General features: G+C 37.9%; 1 protein-coding gene and 1 long non-coding RNA gene across 3 annotated transcripts in view; one reads left to right on the forward strand and one right to left on the reverse strand.

Moving 5' to 3' along the window:
- The first annotated feature begins 455 nt into the window (after positions 1–455).
- LOC136790043 (uncharacterized) lies at positions 456–2,167 on the forward strand. Its single transcript, XR_010829201.1, has 3 exons — positions 456–560; positions 754–901; positions 1,986–2,167. It is a non-coding gene; the product is annotated as an uncharacterized lncRNA (long non-coding RNA).
- Positions 2,168–6,580: 4,413 nt separating this feature from the next.
- The window catches only part of HIBADH (3-hydroxyisobutyrate dehydrogenase), an 83,748-nt gene continuing 68,658 nt past the window's right edge, over positions 6,581–21,670 (reverse strand). For both annotated transcript variants that reach the window (XM_048070311.2, XM_066991858.1), the window contains exons 5-8: positions 20,314–20,447; positions 19,864–19,940; positions 12,583–12,739; positions 6,581–7,565 (exon numbers count right to left, since the gene is read on the reverse strand). In XM_048070311.2, coding sequence (XP_047926268.1) covers positions 7,407–7,565; positions 12,583–12,739; positions 19,864–19,940; positions 20,314–20,447 — 527 coding nt within the window. In that variant the 3' untranslated portion in view covers positions 6,581–7,406. The remainder of the gene's footprint in view (positions 7,566–12,582; positions 12,740–19,863; positions 19,941–20,313; positions 20,448–21,670) is intronic.

Consider the following 21,670-nt stretch of genomic DNA (forward strand, 5'->3'; position numbering starts at 1 on the left):
AGGGCCAAGTCAGACAAAGCTGCCAAAACTATAGCCACAAGTGGCCCCAGGGAGAGTTTGGAGAGGCTGGTGTGATGTTTATTGCTCAAACTTCAGTGCTGGGTGGTGCGATGGAGGGCAGGAACTGCATGCTGCTGCCTGGGAGCTCAGTAGCAGTATCTAAAGATATCTGTGGGCTCAGCGTCTCCATCTTGATCTTGGTGCTGGAGGGAGCAGATTGTGGTTCCCTTATCAGTTTTACAAGGAACCACCTTTGCTTGATAGGCCTAGCAAGTCACACAGCCACAAGGCTCTGCCTCGTTCTCCTCTTTTTACTAAACACAGACCCAATTTGCATCTGCATTAGCTAACAGTTCCGTATCCAGGGACAAGCAGGAATAAAAGGTGTCATAGCAATGGGAGGTGCAGCGTGGTATTAGCTCCTGGGCGAGCTGAAGACCTACTGGACACCATTTGTTTTGCAGTGTTTTTCTCCCCTTTTCCTGGCAGGGACCATACATTGGCTATTTTTGAGCCCTAACAGTAAACGCGACTCCAACACAGACAAATGCAGTGATGGGGTAATGTAGCGGCCTTGTTTGGGTGTCTGCATCAAACCTCAAAGCAGTACCAAACTCTCTGCAGAAAGTTGTTCGTATTTTATTTTATTTTATTTTATTTTATTTTATTTTATTTTATTGTTTTATTTTTTATTTTATTTTAATATTTTATTTTATTTTTATTTTATTTTATTTTATTTTTTATTTTTTACAGGTGGAAAAAAACAACTGATATACTACAGTCTCCTGGTTCCATGCAGTATATAGGCACAAACAAGGTAGAGCTTGTATTGAAACCTGACTGCACAGGAATCCAAGCGTGTCTTAAATCCACCTGTCTGAAGCTCCAGCTTCCATCTCCAGTGAGTAACTGCAGTTAGTCTTTTTTGTGGACTGTGGAGTGACTGGCTGCCTGACACCATTACACTACACCAACAATTCGCATCACAGTTACCCATAACATACAACAAATTTTAAATCAGCAAACTCCTGTCATGCATAGTACAGATACAGGTATACACATATAAAGGGAAATAGCTACTCACAGGCTAGAAGAGCAAGGTTAGAATACTTAGCCAAATACATACCAGTATGGTATGTGAGGAAACGGCACTAAGAGACATGGTTTAGTGCTGGGACTCGGTATGTCAGGTGGGTGGTTGGACCTGATGATCCTGAAGCTCTTTTCCTAGATGATTCTTTGAACATATTCTATGATTCTAAAGATATCCAGAATATATCAGGAACATGGTGGGAAGCTGGGGATCTGAAAGCCATTGAATAGGCCATGGTGTGAATTCCAGGAGACTGAGCATCAATGAAATGATCGGGCAGGGGACTTGTCCTGGATATTGTGCAAACAGAGGAAGAAGAAACGGGGCACAGACTGCCAAGATGATGCTGTAAAACAGACAACAGCAACAACATCCAACACATTAACTTGGTCATTGAAAGCTAACAGCCTCTACAGACATGGAAAAACATACACTGGAATCCTACTGTTAATATACTGGAATCTACATAAGTGGAATCCTACTATTGCTAGCCACAGACTAGCCCGTTTAGGTCCTGGAAGCAGCCTGTCTAGGTTCAGGCTAGCTGTCTAAGTATTTACCCAGGGAAGTCTCTGGGACTAGAGAGCTGCAGATATGTAAGCAAGGTGCAGTTGGCTCAGGTATGCCTGCAACCAGAGGTAGCAGCCCGGTTAACATTGTTAAATCATTTGGAAGAAGACAGCAAGACCAAAGTATGCGGCTCAGAGATTTTACAAAGCATTCTTTAAGTTACTTTCCTAATCATTTTCCAAATTGCTATTCTTTTGTTTTACTTGTCTGGTTTCTCCTTTGAATTTCAACAATATAATTTTTTCAAAGCACAATTCATTTCATTTCTAAAAACACTCTAAAGATTGAAATGTATTGTAACAATATTTCCTTTGCTTTCCAGGGTAGCTGCATTTCAGGTACGAGCAAGCTTTTGTATATGTTGGTTTTGTCGAGCATTCCAAGTCATTTTGAAATCAGTGAAATTCATAATACATGTCAGCAGATTTATTATTTCCAGACCTACCATTTAGTTTACCAAGCAGAACACTGTCAGCACTAATGGGAGGCACAGCAAAGCTAAATGAAGAAACAGCCTGAGTTATCTCTGACCTCAAATGAAAATCAAGACCCCATCTCAGGGTCAAGGTCAAAAGGAAGAGTTGGGTGTAAATGCAGAAAGAGCCAGATGGCTTTTTATCATACAGTTGTTGTAATGAGACATTTACTACTTTAAAAAGGTTTATCCACCTGTTTCAATTTACTGCAAGTGCTCACAATCTATGATGAATACCAACAACAACAAAAAATCATTGCCATATGGATGCCTAATTCTATGTCATACATCTACTGAACACACCAACCATAAAAACACTCATTCTCTGTCCACCTAAGAAAATTTTGTAACTGTTGCTATCATTCTTACTGGAAAAAAAAATGCAACTGTCCCAGCAGACAGGATGGTCTATGACAAACATATATAGAAAGCAACAAATCTTTAAAAATATCAGTAGCCTTTAAAGACCATGCATCCGTTATGCTATTGCACAGAGTGTCAAAGATTATCTTTGCTATTGAAAGCTCGAGCTTTTCAAAAGCAGTGCTTATTCATTTGTAGATGTTGAATTCAATTTCTCCCACTACTGAAGTATAGTTTTTCAATTTTGCAAGGCTTGCAGGAAGTTCTAAGAGCTTGATACTGAAGTCAATAAAAAGCCTTCTCCTTTTAAAGTCCCCTGACTTTAAGAGGGTCTTATCCAACCATAAGTCTAAAACACTGCTGAGGACCCTAGCTCCACAGGTTGCTTCAGTGCACCAAAAAAACACAATGGAGACTTCTAAATTGTAATAAAGTTTCTACAACTTTTTAGACAGTCTCCTCTTGTTAAAGATAGACAATGTTCTCAGCTTTTCCTGACCAAAATTGAATTACATCTGTTTTATACAGACGAGAAGACAGTAAGGATGACATGAAGGGAAATCAAAAGCAACAGGTATCACTCCAGGCAAGTTAGTACCTTTTGAGTTGGGCCTGGAGAGTTAAGGTCTTGCAAATCAAGATGGAGGACTAAAAGCACAGAAAGACATCTGTTGCATAAATACAATAGCCTTTCTGATGGTAGCCCTCCTCTTCTTGCTCTAGGGACAGCCCCAGTCTTTTTGTCCCATAAATCACTCAGTAAGATTATTTTGGGCAAAGAGATGTCAGATTTAAACAGCTGAAAAGGTGGGTAGCTCTCTTCTCAGGCTGGAAGTGACAACAGCTATCCCATCTTCAGCAGCTCCATCATCCATTGTAGGACAAGGCTGGGACAGAGACTTGCAGTATCAACTTCAGGGGCTCCTGCTGGCTCCTTCCTCTCACAGACAGCACCCCAACTTTTCAGAATCCCGATGCCAGCAGTGTGACACAATCCCTGCCTGAGGGATGCCCTTGAGCTATTCCAGAGCTGCATTTTGGCCACATCTGTACTGGAATTACGTGGTCATTCAACAAATGCTGTGAAATCTTGGCAGTATTGTGTAGTTAATGGCAAAATTCCCATTGATTAAAACAGAGCCAGAATACCCTGTACAATAATTTTACTTGGTCAGAATGCCTCCTCTTCCTCCTGAGGCTTGTAAGAGCCATAAATAAAGTTAAAGCAACATAGTACTCAGCAGTTTTAATAGAAGGCCTCCTCTGTTAAACGACCACCAAAAATAGTTGCTTAAGATGGGTTACACTGAATCATAAATGAGAGAAGACTGCTTTTTTTTTTTCTTTTCTTTAGACCATCACTATTTTTATTGGTTGTCAGTGTTTCCCTGTTAGTCAATAAATGTATTTGGGATAGGTGAATTTCCAAACTAAGCATGATGGGAGGGCGTGTTTAACATTCAAACTAATTTAGAAAGTTACCTCAAGATTCCCTTTGGGACATTTAGAAAATATGCAGTTAATTTGCTGCACCTAATTTGTGTGCATGCTCTGGGAGGTAATTAGTGTAGAAATTTAACCAATTTCACAGTCTTTCTGTTCAGCTCAACAAATTGCTGTTTTCAACACCTGTTTCTGTCAGTGACAATAGTTTTAGTCCTTGCTTAATTTCCAGAGAGCATAAGTATACCCCATGCAGAGCAAAAGATACATTATGTACACATGTACATGCAGAATAGATGTAGCTAGCATGAATACCACCACCATTATATGTACCCAGTAATACAATATTCCCCTGCAGAATTAGGAAAAAATGTGTATTCTACTATAAATTGCATTACTGGCTTCAGGTATTGGACGCTATTAAAGCTTTCAAGGCACTTTCCACAATAAGACCTATTTTAAAAGTTGTTTCTAACTTTGCCAAACTAACTGCTTGGTCTAAAATTTTACATGCTGGCTGCGTGCCCTGAACCTGGTATTTTTTTTTGTTTTTGTTTTTAATTTCATCCCAAATCCTCCTCTAAGAAGCAGACCAGGAAACATTTTGTTGGTTTGCCAAAACAGCATTCTGGCAACTTGAGCACCTTATGCTTTGGAGTAGAAATTTAAAATTTGATCAGAGATTGTGAGGAAGGAGAAATGAACCTCAAGAAGCTTAAGCTGCAAGCCTTTGGGACAAACATAACGTGAAGTTTCCAAATGCTTAGCAGAGACTTTATGATTTCAGAAGCTAAAAGCTTCAAAGAAGCATATTCCTTTCCTTCATGGCTCCCAACATTTATGTGAGCATGTAACATATTCAAAAAGCAAACGATTATGCTTTCTGCAAGCCCAGAGTTACCAGCAAAGACGTGTGAGGTAACTGAGGCTTCAGGCTGTGGTGGACACTAGAAGGATGCCTCTCTCAGCAGTCCTCCTGCCAGCCAGCTCTCCAAGTCAAATACAGAGGAGACGACCTTAAACAGGCCTCTCTCTCCTACCATTCCTTACCTCATCCATTTTAAACCTGCCCAATGAACAAGGATCCTACTAGCAAAACCATCCTTCATTATGTGACCCCAAATTCATTATGAGACTAGGTCCATCCTTTGTATTATGTGAGGCAGGAGTCCCATAGGAAAAAAAAGTTATACTATGTGATGTTGCAATCAAAGCTTGAACTACACATCTCATGTAGAACAATTTTAATCGTTTTTATTGCAGTTAGCTTTGTGTCTAATTTCAAGGAATGAATGGAATCCTACAGAAGCTGTAGTTTTATCAAATGAGAGGGGAATGATTTTTAAAAAGTAAGATTGCTCCCAGTAGTCAAAGACTCGTACATAACATTAATGAACCCCCAAACTGTGAATAACCTAGAATGTCATACAGTTTTCAAACCAAACTGAAAGGAGAACAGATCAAGGGACCTTAAAGATCATCCAGTTCCAACGTCCAACGCCCCTGCCATGGGCAGGGATACCTCCCACCAGACCAGGTTGCCCAAAGCCCCATCCAGCCTGGCCTTGCACACTTTCAGGGATGGGGAATCCACAGCTTCTCTGAGCAGCCTGTTCCGGTGCTATGCCACCCTCAGAGTAAAGAATTTCTTCCAAATATCTAATCTAAACCTACCCTCTGTTAGTTTAAAGCCACTACCACTTGTCCTTTCCCTATACTCCCAGATAAAGAGTCCCTCCCCAGCTTTCCTGTAGCCCCATTTAGGTACTGGAAGGCCGCTGTAAGGTCTCCCCAGAGCCTTCTCTTCTCCAGGCTGAACAACCCTAACTCCCTCAAACTGTCTTCATAGGACAGGTGCTCCAGCCCCTTGATCATCCCTGTGGCCCTCCTCTGGACTAACTCTTACAGGTCCATGTCCTCCTTGTGCTGGGGGCCCCAGAGCTGAACACAGTGCTCCAGGTGGGGTCTCACGAGAGCAGAGCAGAGGGAGAGAATCCCCTCCATTGCCGTGCTGGCCATGCTTCTTTCGATGCAGCCCAGGACACGGTTGGCTTTCTGGGTTGCAAGCTCACATTGCTGGCTCATGTTGAGCTTCTCGTCAACCAACAGCCCCAGGTCCTTCTCCTCAGGGCTTCTTTCAATGCGTTCTCCACCCAGCCTGTATCTGTGCTTGGGATTGCCCTAACCCAGGTGCAAGACCTTCCACTTGGCCTTGTTGACCTTTTCAGAAGTTCTCAGAAGATTACTGAATTGAGCTAATTCAACCACACAATTGTCTTACCTGAATGTGCATATATAAAAGGATCCGTCATACAACGAGAACTGGAATGTAAATGCATTATTGACCTAGAGACCAGAAATAAGTCTGAACTTAAGCAGATCTAGTGAAATCAGGAGTACTTATATTCATAAAACTAAGTTTGCACCTCTATTTTGCAAGAAACAGTGAATAGCTAAGGTAATACATAGACAAATATATTACTATATGCATTTCACAATCACAAAAGCCTACTTTTGCAAGATAATCTGTAGAAAACCAAGCAAATTAAAATATAAGGCCACTTAGTATGTTTTTAGTTAATTGTGTGTGTTCAAGAGTGCATCAAAATAAAAAGCAAATAGTTATACAGCAAGTATTTACCAGTATAGATTTTTATTTCTTTTCAAAATAATGGGGTTTAAGGTTTATATTACTGCAATAGTTTCTTAAAGCAGATGTACACTTTGTTTGGAACTTCTACTAAGTGCTGTTCTTGATCTCTCAAAATGTGTGACAGAATACAAGAAAATACAAAACTGGGTTAGCAAAATACAATAATGGAGTTTTACAGGAGAGACACACATACTACGTTATTTTAACTAAGTCTATCAGATAAACATGCTGTAACAGCTCTCCACTTAGTAACATGTGTCTATAAACTTAATCTGCAACCTGAACCCCAGGAAAAAATACACTACTGATCAATCCAAGGCTAGTAGGTGTAAGGAAAAAAAAATCCATCTCAAGCTGTTTCTCCATTGAAAAAAATCTTCCCTTTTTCCATAAAGTATTCACTTTCATTTTTAATAGATCACTATATATCATTAAATCACTATATAACTTTCCCATACTATTCAAGATTCACATAAGTTTGCAGCCATAATGTAAGTTATTTTATATGCAAACAATTAAGTGTTTAATAAAAAAAATATTTATTTATTGCATCTAATGAAAAAACCATTGATGGTTCTTAAAAAAAGTGAAATCACTGTCTGGCTAAGTGCCAAACAACCCCTTCCTCTGGCTTGCTTTTTCAAGAACTGATGAAAAAATCCTGGAGTTCGTTGTGATCTAGACAACCAAAGATGATTAGTCTTATGTGATCAGGATGCACAGTATTTAATTAAACCCATATACTTCACAAACGAGCTGTAAGGATTAAAAAATGTGGTTTATTATTGTGTCCATTGACAAAGGACAGCTCACAAGGTTTCCTCCTCACGTAAAAACTGGAACACAGCTGAAAAGTCTTTCAGGGCATAGCCTTTTGCACACATCATCCTGTAGATCTGATGTGCCTGGGATCCCAAAGGAACTGGTGTCTTTGTGTTGGTGGCAGAAATCTGGGCCAGGCCAAGATCCTGGGAGGAAGAAGGAAAGAGAGGATGAAGGCAGAGAGGAAGAAGGGAAGGAAAGAAAAGGAGAAAGTCAGGAAAAAAAAGACAAGGTTATCAATAGCCGCATATGTATTATAGGTTATTGTGAAGAGCAGTCTACTGCCAACAAATACAATACCCCAGCCTGAAAATTTCAGTCCTGGCAGAAGGGAGCCTTGTTTAATTTTTCCTTTTTTAAAACAGTAAACCAGGGTTATTCAACAGGAAGACACACAAACAAACAAAAACCCACAGCTCTGCAAGGCAAACAAAAAAATTTGGGACAGAGGGAATTTTAAGATTCTCAATCACTATGCAACCTGGTAGGAAGACTCAGTCTTGTTTTCCCCACTTTATTATATCATCTCCTAAAACAAGATTCCTCTGGCTATTCACTCAAGCATTTCATGTGTTTTAATGGCATCATTTCCCTGTTTGGGTGAGAGGACATTTCCTTCTACTAACAGGTTAAAAACAAAGCTGGAGGTATTTGAATAACAACGAAATTGAAGCCACTTAGATAACATAGATTTACTGTAATGTGACCATGCAATTAATAGAAGAATGATAGGCATAGGCCACTTTGTGAATATGAATGGTTTGCAGCCTAACTGGAAGGATTTATTAAAGAATACTCTAGGGGACTGTCCTGGGTCTGTTACAACCTGAGATTTTCTTTAATGACTGAAGATAAAGAGATACAGAGAATAATTCAACTGCAATATTAAACACTAAGTTTGGGGCAAAAAAGAAGGGGAGGTTACAAAGAAGGTGAATTTGAAACCTGTCCTCCAAGAGTACTTGGTCAACTGTATAGCTGTAATCTGAAATAGATAGGACAGAAATCAAAGGCAAGTATCAGGTATGATGACTAACTACAGCTAGTTAGAAATAATCAGCTTCACGCATGCTGGACAGAAATGACGAGCCAGGCTAGAAGATGTCTTGAATTCTAAGCTGAATCAGACATGAAGCTCACCAAAGAAAGAACAGCTAACAAGGGTCTGGATATATAAACAGATCTCTTTTCCAAGTATGAAAGTAATGCTTGCACACAAGGTTGCCTTTATAAGGTCTTGCTAGAGAAGAGAACTTAATTTTGAGGTCCACATTTGAAAAAATCTGCGGAAGAATTCCAGTGTTACTAGTAAGTGCCCAGATTTGCTGTTCATCCAAGACTGTGTTTTTTACTAAAATTTGCAGTCATCTTTTTTTTTTTTCTTTTTAAAATAACAAATCTTTGATGCAGAAGAACTGAGAGACTGTAGTACTGCTGAGAGCACCTTTGGCTTCTCAAGGATGACTTACAAGACAGGTCTTTACTTTCTGTGCGTCTGTATTTGAATTAGCACAAGGAAATTCAAGATCTTACTCTACTCTCTAAATGTCACTTCGATCTGTAAATCGGCTCTATAAAGGTCATTCTGATACAAATCAGAATTATAGTTACTTTTCCTATTACCCTTGAATGACTTCAAGATCTAGGGAAATGGGAAAAACATACGTATCAGATGCCACAAGACCCAAAATATTCTTCATCTGCATCAGGGCAGATCATTCCTTTATGTCCAGCAATAATTGATGATCTAACAAATCTAAGAATAGTTACTTTAGCCTAACTCACAGTAAGATATTCTATGACATATTCTTGACCTCTTCTAATCCATCCTTGTGAAATCTGTTGCCACGTTGCTCATTTTATTCAAGACGGCTTAAATCCCATCATGCAATAGTAGAATGGCAAAGTCATCCAACTCCAAACTAGTGAAGGTGCTTAGTTTTGGTAGCAGTGAGCTATTTTTCTCTGAAGGGGCCAGCACAGAAGCAATCCCTGAAAATTCTGAATAGACTGCCAGCACATGTACCAGTTTATAAAGCAGGTTTGTTCACTTTTTTTTAATGAAATTCAGGCTCCAAGATGGTTGAAACATTAGACAGCTTCTTAATATTTATATAGACAAGGACTCCTGACTCTGAAGTGCATTAAGGTCATGCTTTCATTTCTGTTTTATTTATTTTTTAAAAATCATTCTATAAATTATAGCTTTGAAGCAAAAAAAAAATACAAACTATAAGTAAAGCTTATTTTTAACTTCAAGTTGTGAAGTATTTTGCACCTTTTCTCATGAAGTTGGAGATTCCTTGAGTGAACTGGTACAAAACAGCTCTGAAAGAAATTTGCCTTCTGCTGAACTTTTTGGAGAAGTAAAAATCAAAGAGCATAGTTTATGGCTCATTTCATACTCTTTGGAACTGATATAATCTTCCAGATGTCTCCCTGTAACAACTATTCTGTTCTCCTTTTCTCAGCTTGGAATAGGGAACCAGATTCTCTTTCAGGAAAGACTTGCCAAAATATTTTTTAAAAATGCCAAAAAATGCTCATGGTAGAAATACCTGGATCCTTAGACTTATTTTGCAGTTGACATAAATGAAACTCTGCCATTCGGAATAAAGCTCGAAGGCAGTCTTGTCATCAGTCAAGAATACCATGATATAAATCTCGCTCTTCTCAAGATTCAAGACATTTAATCAGTAATTATGCTGTGAATATAGTTGTTTTTTGACTCTTTTAAGCGGCAAAAGCATGCTTTGTACTTCCCACAAAAAAGTCCCCAACTCAAATAACCCACAAACTACATGATCTGTCACATACCAGGATGAAAGGGACTGTAGGAAAAGTCTTTCCACAAACTAAGGAGTGTCTTAAAACAGGTCACCACCACAAAACATAATACCCCAAACATGATCAGCTTTGTCTTGACTCCTTACTCATTCAAGTAATCTTCCATCTACACTGAAAAACATGGCATTGTTGAAGAGGCATGAGAGGAATTTATTGTCTTTCCTTCTTATTGAGAATTTCAGCCTGAAGAAGGAAATCTTTAAGCTGCCTAGCAGGCAGAATGGGCAGGAGAGGCATAGTCAGAAGAGGTCAACAGCGATTAAAAAAAATCTCTGAGGAACAATACTCTTAGGTATCGATGATAATTTATAACCCAAAGCTGGCGGTTTCAACAGACACAAGCCAAGCTGCTATTACTCCTACAACAGGAAACTTCCTGAGGAGATGAAGGTCCCTCTTAGAAGCAGAAAAAGAAGGAAAAAACACTTTTACATAGAAAGTTAATGGGAGGGAAAAGAAGGGAGAGGAATATGTGCCTTCATCCCATTTATATTATGAGGTTATTCTGGACAATAGTAACAGATCTGAATCACAAGAGCAGAGTTTACAGTGTGAAGCAGAGCACAATAGGCTGAACATATTCTGAAAATGGCACATGGTGGAAACAAGGGTTTTGGGACAGGGCCAAGATCAGGTTGCTTATCTCTAATTGATAACCCTGCCAAACTCCAAACAGTAACCTGAAGCATTTTATAAATTAGTAATTTAAATAATGCTTTCTTGTCCCCTATGTCCAATGACATGAACATGATGTAAAAAATGCTGTTTTCCCATATTTTAACACATCCCTCAAAGGGATGAAAGCTCCTGGCTGTTAGCGCATAGGTGTAAAACGTTGAAGGCTGACCACTGAGGGATTTTGAGTTGCACAGTATTAGTGAAATTTTTTGGTGCTACCACACACCGAAACACATAGGACCCTTGGACTGAGAGAATTTGGCTAATTCCACTGAAGTCAGGGCAAATGCACTAACATAAATCAACTGCAAAACTACAGGAGCAATTGTTTTCTATCAGTAGGCAGGCATTACATACAGGAAATTCAGCACTGTGGAGATTTGCATGGCAATATGTTTTATAGCCAGCTCTGAGAATGCTGTTTTAGTTTTAAGTGCTTAATCCATTCACACTGTACATGGACGAGCTGAAAATGGTCAGAATGCCTAACCAGTTGGGAGCACTCACAAACTGGTAACCATGAAACTTGTCCTGTATGAACTCAGATTCCTCCCTCAGAACAGTATCCCCATGAAACCTATATTCAGAGTGTGAAATGGTTTCCTGCACTTATATGCTTACATAATAGATCTCTTCCAGGACTGCTTTTGTAATTTACCTTAGGCAACCATTGTGCTAAAAGCAGAAGCAGTTCAAAAGTCAGAGTCTAACAGCTCTTTCTTCCAACTATGTGTCCTCATCAGTATGATGCACAGCCCTGACCTCCTTGCCCACTTTCCTCTGGCCTCTAAGAGCTTTGCTTTCCTGACCACAGAGTGACTCAGGACAGTGCTTTTCCTAGAACAACCAAGAGCGTGGCAGTTAAGTGTATCCTCCTGGGATGGGACAGCTGTAAATTACAACTTCCGTGTGCTGAGAAGGACCTAAACCCCAGATCTGTCACTTTGTAGAGAAATAATTTAGATTACTGGATTATTACTTGTAAGAAAGCACTACTTCTTCCACCACCAACAACAATTCGAGAGAGGTCACAGCACGGTGCAAGCACCTGCAGAAAAACATAGTCTGCAGAGGGTTGGGGTTGAAACCTGTCTGCTTTCTCCATTCTACATGGCCTTAAGCAAAAAGACAAACACCTAAGCAGTTGGCTCAGCAAGGAAGTGGATGCTAGAAGGCATGTCTGGTAGCACAGCTTAAGGTATCTGGAAGAGATTGGGCCAAAAGTCTTGGATGTTTATGCCATCACTGGCACATAATCAGATCAGCAAGATTTTCCTGAACTGGTATCTTGAGCTTAGGCTCCTAAGGTCTAGAGAAGTCATGTGAGAGCCACCTAAATGGCTTTCAGAATGCTGCCATACACAGAAGTCCATCAGGAGTCCTCAGACAAGTTAGAACTCAAGCAGACAGTGCATACAAACTCATTGAGTGGCTTTGCAGTAATAGTGGCTAGGAAGAGGCTGGAGGTTAAAGAAAAGCCCCCTGCACTATTCATTAATTCAGAGCTACAGTAAAAGGTTGAGTTCCCTTCTGTTTATGCACACAGATTTCCCCGTAATCGTTACTTTTCACCGAGAAGAATGTTCGCTAGAAGCCCAGAGACAAGCAGCTGTACCTTTACATGCAAGTATTGCATACCTTAGCCATGAGTGTTGTTCCAAAGCCGCCTTGATAATTATTAGCAGACGGTACTCCTTCCATCACTCCAGGAACAGGGTTGTATGTATCGCTTGACCAACAGCGACCTGAGCTCATATTCAGGATTTTGGCCAGCAGCTTTGGGTCAAGCCCTAATCTGTCAAAGGTCAAGGAAGAGAAGTGTTAATGTCAAAATGTGCAAGACATGGGTGACTTGTTTTATATCTTAGGACCCTACCATCATTTCTCTCCCTTTATTATAAGCCATGAAAAATGACACAGTATTGATATTGGGGGTAGGGATGCTGTATCTTAAATTAAAGAGCATCAATCCACCATTTAAGCAGTAGGCTTTCAGAGCTTTTCTCCTTTTGCACTAAGCAAAGCCCCTTCACCTAGCAATTCTGGAAGTGCAAGCAAAATAAAGGTCCTCTCAGAAGTGCAGTTCACTTGTATTTCAATTACAATAAGGCATTTTCTGTGCTGCTAGCTACTAGGTCACACATCTGTTCTTCACATCAAAATTATATTCTCTAAAGCTGAACAAAGCAAAGGATTCACAAGCAAGTGAGGCAGCATGAAAATATTTGTACAGTATGTTTATACATGCACACTAATGTATTTTCATGTAAGCAAGATGACACCAATGATCCTGATCTAAAAAGAAAAAAAGATACCAAACCTACTAACATTTCTGAGAAAAATATTACTACTGTATACATCTGTATGCTCTTTGCTTTGTTATTACTAAATCTTCATTATATACGCTTGCTTCTGAGGCACAGACTTATGTTATCTATTCACAAATATACATTATAGTTCTGGGTCAACTGTTGATAAGGTTACTGATCCTGATAAAACAACGCTTGTCCAAGTAGAAACACCATTTATTCTACCACAGAGCTGATGGCATAAACTGCTGCTCAATGTGGACCCTGAAGGTATTTCAACATCACAAGAAATTAACCATCTTTGGTATTTGTATTTTTTGGGGGTGGGTGAGGGGTGGCATTTGTGTATATGCTTTGGAATTTGTATTTATGCTTATATCAAGCTGCAAATATAATTTTACACCAAAGTAATTTATACGAACAAAGCATTTACCAACAATTATACCTACAATTTTATTTTACACCAATTGTATTTATACCAACATGTATAGCAACAATGACCAGCAGCAGTCTATATGGCCCTATACAAATGTTCAGCTACAGTCATATAAAAATAAATAAATAAGTAAATAAATCAAAGTAACTATCTTCAGTAACAAAGAGGAGAAAAGGACATTTTAAGATGGATATATCATAACCTACTTCACCACGGATAAGCAAGTAAGTTAATAAAAAAAACAATTTTTCCACACAATTCCAGTGGAGCTTTAACCTTTACAGAAGTCAAGACTCTTTACGTTAACTTTTACCACAGAATTTTTGCAGATCTCCATAGCCATGGGGATCTTAACACAGCTTCCAGGCTCTGTAGTGCTCAAGGTTAATTTCTAGGTGATTAAAGCTCATTGCCAATGGAATAGTTGCTAAATTTTATGTCTATTTATTCTGATAGGCATTTAAGGTTTGAAAAATCTACGCCAAATAGTTGCCAAAGCAAGATCACTTTCTGTACTGCAAAGTTACCTGTTCAGCATTACTGCTGTACAGTCTTTTTTACGACTTGCTGCACCAGCCCCTGGAATTCAATGGGAAGTCCCCTGCTGGTCTGAATGGGATCACACTTTATTCTCTTCCTCAATTTTTGAACCCTCTGATTCAAATGAATGCTTTCAATTGCCATTTATCTTTTTAAAAACGAACCATATTTTCCAGCACCAATATGTCTTCACAGTATTTTAATTGTACTTATATCTTGCAAAATGCATCAAAATCTTCATCAAGAACCTCTTGGGATAAATGTTCTAATTGTTGTCACTCCCCCAAAACAAAACAAAACAAAACCAACCCCAAACGCATTGGGAACAGACAATGCCTGAGCTTTCAAGTACAAAGAGGCTGATTTTTTGGTCTAAACAAGTCTCTTGGCTTGTTTGCTTCCTTATTGTTGTTACATCCAGATCAGTATTTTTAGCAATCTAGCTGCATGCAGAGGACCGTAATTACAGCTGCAAGTATACTGCAAGACAGAGAGCTTATTATTTCAAGATGCACATAGCCCTCCCGAAGAATGCTCTCTTCACAGTATTCCAGCTATCTCTCTGTAAAAACACACTTAAAAAGATATATATATATGTATATATATGTATTAAACAAATACTTAAAATATTGTCTGCACTAGATCTGGCATATTTTTGCTCTAGCAAAAGAAAAAGATAGTGTCAGTTTAAATCCCTGCTTCTTCAAACTTCGTTGCTCTTAAAACACCACACAGATTCTCTTCAGGAGACCTGAACCTATTTTTTTCCCCTCCTTTGCAGCAAGTGTATCATTAATAAGAGCAAGTTAGAAGTGCTTTGCATTTCATCTTTCTAAGGATTCATCCACTGGTGCATATATAACTGACAGTTAAAATTAGACATATATTAAAATCAGTTACTGAAGAAGTCCTCTGTCTTCCACTGTGCCCAAGGCTTGTAATGGTCTGAAACCAGCTAGAATATACAGTAATTGTCATTCAGTGAGAGTCTATCCTAGAAAGTCATGCTTCAGTGGAGAAGACTGAGTTTCCATTTGAAATCAACAAATTAATCCAAGACAGGTATCTGAAAGGGCAAGTTTAATAGGAAGCAGCTACTGGGCTCTCAACCATGATAAAATGTTATTGCTGTTTCCCTGTAAATTGGCTGGGAACATATGATACTCTCTGCATAAGAGCTCCATTGCTGTTCAGGAGATATACTGCTCAAGCTATCAAAATGATGACAGTCTGCCAGTCCCCATAACAACTTGCCATTGGACGTGGCAAGAGCTTGTGCATGCGCATGTGAATTTACAATTACCAAAATGTTCTTCTCCCTTATAAGCAGAAAAGAAGTCCATGTATTAACCGTACTCGTAATAGAGCACAAAAACAATTCCTTGCTTCAAATTAATGCTTCTTCAATAACATTCATAATGAACTGAACAGCAGAAACGAAGCAGTGGGCACACACACACACACACAAAAAGGTGAAAATAGGATCCCTTTGAACCACTGCTCAAAACCCAAGTTTTGCTGAGCTTTGATAAAATAACGTACTGAATTTTTCACACACTACTCCTCCAAGAGCTCAGTCTGAAACAGAGATAAAAATTCTAATAGCATTTTGCAAAAAAAAAAAAAACCAAAAAACCTCCTGGTCTCATTTTAGGGTGTAACAACTGAAGTAGCTGAACTGTTGAGTTTCCTATCTTGAGGTGCTTCTGATAAATATCACATGAAGATGCAAATATTAAAGCAGAACCCTATGACCCTTCTACCACAGCTAAAAATTATTTTGCCAGTGGCATGCTAAACAAGATACGTGCTTTCAAGTGTCATTAGAAACCTTCAAAAGACTTGGCTGTAGCCCCATGCTAAATAGAGCAGAGCCACAGTGCTCTTGGAGGAATCCTGTTTCAAGACATTCTTTCTAAAATTTGCAGTGGAGATATGCTCAGGGCTATATCCCTCAGGCTGCAGCACAGGCTCCTCTCTATGCTGTCGACTCCCTTTTCTGCTCCTTTCTTCCATCTACAGCCCAGGGATGCTCACAGAAACGAGATCTAGAGACTGAAACTATGTATAGACTTGGCATCAGAGGGTGAAGTCTTTCTACTTTATAGATCTAAAAAAGCAAGCAGGCACAAAACTAATACACAGTAAAATTACTTAGGAAAGAGCACTCTTTGCAGCTTTTAACACAAATCTGGGTGCTACCGTAGTCTCTTCTAGTAGAGAAAACTTTTCTCTGCTGTTAGAAGCCCACAAGTGATTTTTTCAGCGAGGTTACCGCCAAAGACCACTTACTGCTGTCCTGGTCCTTTATATCCCAACCATATTAAACAATCTTGTACTGTCTTGTGTCAGCACATAAAGCCCTTCTCTGCATCTCTAAAGGGACTGCAAGCTGCCTGACAGGCAGCAACTTCCACCTGACCCAAACATAAACTAGCAATAACTCATTTCCAAGCTTTATTTTGCTAATATTAGACATTGTTACACTGGAACTGAGAGCTTGGTAAGTTACTGACATGGAGATGATCAGCAAAAAGAAAAAAAAAAATAGTCTCTGGCTGTGAACAGTATCAATTAATGTTTTTATTTCTTATTTGTGAAGTTCACATGTATTCTGTGTATTGGTTTGACACTACAACATTTTGCAACGTGTACATTATCCATAAAACTAATAGCAGTAAAATCTACTCAAGAGATTTTTTTGTACAGTTCAGTTGCATTATGATGCTAGAAAGAACATAGAAATGAAAATGTAAATTAATTTCCAGAATGTCTGCCACACCTTCAATAACTTTTAATGGCAACATGCATAAAGCATCAGGAAAGTAATGGAAAAATAGAACAAAACCATTTCAATGGTCAAAACTCAGGCTGTAATTTTTTTTTTTTTAAATTAGTTACGGAATCTAAACTAAAGCACTTCCAGTGAAAGTGGACATCTTCATTAGTAAATGAAGATGATTAGTAAATGAAGATGATATTAGTAATGAAGATGATATTAAAAAAAAGTAGAAAAGCAAGTAGAATATAAAAGAAGTACATAGCAATATTGCCCATTTTTCTGAGAGTTTAATGCACAATTTTTGTTCACTACTGCCAGTTTTCCTTCCTTCTCACAACATTCAGTTTGCTGAAGTTCAGAAAAATTCTACAATTTCAAATATAAATAAAGCAATAGCAAATGTAATTTAAACAACTGAAATGCATAACGTGAAAATTTGGGCTGCGTGGTTAATGAAAGCAATAGAGAAATGAAAGCAATAGAGAAGTGGTTTATTAATAGAATTAATGCCACGCTGTTTTGAAAACTTAAGCGCAGAATATATACTGATTTCTGAAAGGCCCTATGGTATGACTTTCTAGTTACATCTAGTTCAGTCAGCAATATTTTGAATAATTATCCAAAGTCCCTCAAATTCAAGATTTAAATGATACAGCTGGTAAATATAATGCACGACATGAAGGAATTTTATATTCTGTCTAAAAGTTGAGAACATGTATAAGCTCCAGTATTCCTGTTATGAGGTTTTTAGGTTTGCAGAGTCCTTTACCATTATTAGGTTAGAATCAGCCTTTCTTTACCAGATAAGCATCAATCTAATAAATCAAGTTCAGCTTCTAACTCTCTCCAGACTATGTAGTCAAACCATCCTTTCAGTTTTAGACTTGGAAAAAAAAATCTAATTACTTTATTAAAAAGGGAAATCTTAACGACTAGAATTACAACTGTAACTAGCATGTTAGAAATTTGTAAACACCAGAAGTGTAAAGTTCTTACTCTACTTACACGCAGAAGTCATCTCCAGGATTTAATTCACAGCACATTAAAATTAATGCAAGGGTTCCAAATTGCTTCAGAAGACTTTAAATTACTGCCTATATCTTAAACTTCATAGAGTTTTGGACTAAGTGAGATTCTGTTCTTCATATTATTCACGTTACAATCAGCAGGTTTCTTCTACAATAAGTACAGTCCCTTCTTGATTACCATGATTGTAGGGTAGGAAAGTTAGTATCTTGTCACCTCCATGTTGGATTTTTGGTCAGAAATGCTGAATACAAATTCAGCCAAATTTTTCAATGGAAAACAATAAAATGAAAAATGAAAATCAAAAAAAACTTGAAGCTACAGTAACTTCAGGCATCAAGTTTTTCTGCACAGGGATTACATGCCCCAAATATCTGTGTTCCAAACCTCTTGATTTTATTTTTAACTATAATAATTCCTACAAACAAAAAATTAATGAAAAATCAGTTGCATATGCTTTATTAAGTGAAGCATGACTTAAAACAGCACCTGATGAAAGTTTTACACCATACTGGATTGCAATATTTGTATACAATGCTACTGTTTTTATTATGGCTTGATACAGACGTGCTTCAGTATCTTACAGACTCTCAATTTTAAAATGTAAATGGTACAGGATATTGATAAACCAATTAGCACTGATGCAAAGCAAATTCCTCTTTTATCTCAATTACAACATGACAACTTAATAGGTCAAGATAGTCTAACATCTGAGACAAGGGCAATTCAATAAAACAACTGCATCTTGATATGGTAATTAAGGGGAAATGTGAATCCATTACACTGCCTCCTGTATGTGTGCACATGTAGGCGTTCTTTTTTTTTTATTTATTTAAGCATTTGATGCCCTCTTGCTGTTTTTATAGTGTATCAAATCCACATGAGCACACAGTCTAAAGCTCAGTTGATAACTATCTACAATATCCGTAGTTTTAGCAGGCCAATTGTAAGGATGCAACTGTGCAGATGAATAATTCATGAAGAACACTTGAAAGATACACAATTGCAAGATAATCTCTTCAAACACAAGACTGCATATAAACTTACAAATGATTTAGATCTGGCTAAAAGAATTTATGAAGATTCAAATACTGTGATACTGAACTGGTTCTTGCATGCCCTGTATTTGAAAAATCGTGAACTCCAGCGCAAAATAAATAAGCTACAATTGGAGAGGAAAATTTTTTTTTTTTTTTTAAATATACTGCTGTATAAGCAGCAAGTCAAATGCACCGCCTGTTAGAAAAGAAATGGTGCTGTCAGCATTGAAAAGAGCATAGTGGAACATACTCCAGGTTTTCAACAAAATAGTAGTTCTGGCAATTAAGTTAAACTACAATGACAAAGTCTGACAGAAAGGTTATGTTCTTTTGTATGCTTTAATTTGGTACATGCACCGTATTGGAAACTTTATTTTGGAACAATTTCCCAAAGATAAACAAACTAATAAGAGTATCATACTCAGAATACACTGTACATGAGCTTAGAATCCAATAGTTACCTCTGTATTACCTCTGCTTATATATATATATAATGTAAGACAAAACGTTATTGTACAGTGCGCTATAACAGAATAAACAAATTCTTATCTTCAGGGGCAGAATGGAATGATCTATACAGCCAATGCAAGAGAATACTCCTGTTCTGAGGAGCCCTACCTTAGTTAAATAATCTCTTTAGCACATTAATGACTTTTATAAGACAATTTCCGGGCAAAGTGTATCTATGCTGTCCAATCACCAATGTCTCAGCAACAATAAGCTGTAAAACACAAGACTGTGAACACAGAAAAAATCCCTCCAATCCAATACAAGAATCGAACAAACCTGATTCCAAGATTCATAGCTTCAGCAGTTCCAATCATACTGATGGCCAAAAGCATGTTGTTGCAGATCTTTGCAGCCTGAAAAAAAGTTAAACAGTCAATTAGTTTTTGCATTTTCTAATGCAAACGTGTTAAGTTTATGCATAGGTAACATTCAGTAAATCTAAATTTAGAAGAAATAAAGTTAAAATCCGTATCCTCTAAGTATAATTTAACAAGTCAAGGTGAAAAAACACCCGGTCAGATGTTTTGGCACTAAGCTACACAACAGACTGGAGGACAAAGCCAAGAGATTATTTTATAAACATGTGGTTGAAGAATTAAGAAAACAAGTGAGAAGATATAATACAATGCATTTAGTTCTGGAATAAAAAAGTGGATATCATTCAAGAAAAATAAAGCACCAAAAATAAAAGACTGAGATAACTATCAAGCCCTCAGCAAGCATTACCTGTCCAGTTCCAACCTCTCCACAATACACCACATTAGAACCCATGCATGTTAGCAACTCTTTGGCAGCATCAAATTCCTGTTCCACTCCACCAACCATGAAAGTAAGGTTTCCAGCTCGAGCAGCTCCAACACCTGAATCAAGACAACACTGGATTTAATACCACTTTTTTTTTTTTTTTTTTCAAAAAAATCTTAACAACTTCATCTTATCAGTAAGGGTCTGATGATGCAAAATTTATGCGTTGAATACTTCCCTTATGATGAATCCCTCAGATGATGTAAAAGTAAGCCTATATCCCAAACATTTTCAGGATCAGAGATCTTAATTCTCAAGCATTTGATGAAGATAAAGCCACTTTATGAAAGGCTGTATCTTCAGGAATAGTAACAGATAAACAATTCACAAGAATTACAGAAAACTGGCAAAGTGACTCTATAATTTCATATGAACAAACAATCAACCCTTTCTGCAAACTTACACTCTATAAAATTAATTTTATCTGAATAACTAAATAACATTTCTGTTTTGTCAAACTACTCTGAATATGCGAATATGACTATTAACAAACAATTGCTCAAAGTTAACTCCACTTTTATCAGCTTTTCCAAACCCCAGGCTAAGTTTTATCAGTGCTTGCTGATTTTTACATAACTGAACATCTAAAAGCCACAGACATGTAAAACAAAGTGTTTGCCTTCTGAATCTTTGCAGTTTATTATGTCTCTAATCTAAAGCAAAATTCTACTTAATTTCAGAAACGTCTAGTTTTCTATCCATAAACTTAACACATATACAGCTACATAAAGAGCTATGCAAAACCAATGTAAAGATGACTGACATTACCACACTTACGAACATATTATTCCCAGTTTTATTCTGAAAAGTCTATCCTATCTTTACCATGGGTCAGGAAGAACATACCCCAAAACTGACTAACACAACAGCTTCCTCACCAATTTTCACTTCAGCAAGAAGTGTAGACAATATACATTCTCTGTGCTATGCATCAAACTTTGACGATGTACAGCTGCAGAAAATGGCCCATTTTCAAATAAAACATGCTCAACTAGTTACAGTGGTCTCAAATGATACCCAGGTGAAATGGTTTGTTTTTCTGTATAGGATGGACAATTCTGCTTCTACAGTAAGACAACCTGCTCTTCAGCTGTGATTCACACTTCTTTTTCAGCAATTATCTACCATAATAACCATTAATAGCTGTTTATATAGAAATAGTTTCCAGAGTGTAACTGGAAGAGCCTTCACTGAGCTAGACATTGTGTAGTAACAAATGAAAACGCACCCCTAAAATGGGATTTCACAAGTTTTCATTTGCACCCATTACCTCCTGTCC

This window comes from Anser cygnoides, chromosome 2, assembly GCF_040182565.1.
Source record: "Anser cygnoides isolate HZ-2024a breed goose chromosome 2, Taihu_goose_T2T_genome, whole genome shotgun sequence".
NCBI classification, from domain to species: domain Eukaryota; kingdom Metazoa; phylum Chordata; class Aves; order Anseriformes; family Anatidae; genus Anser; species Anser cygnoides.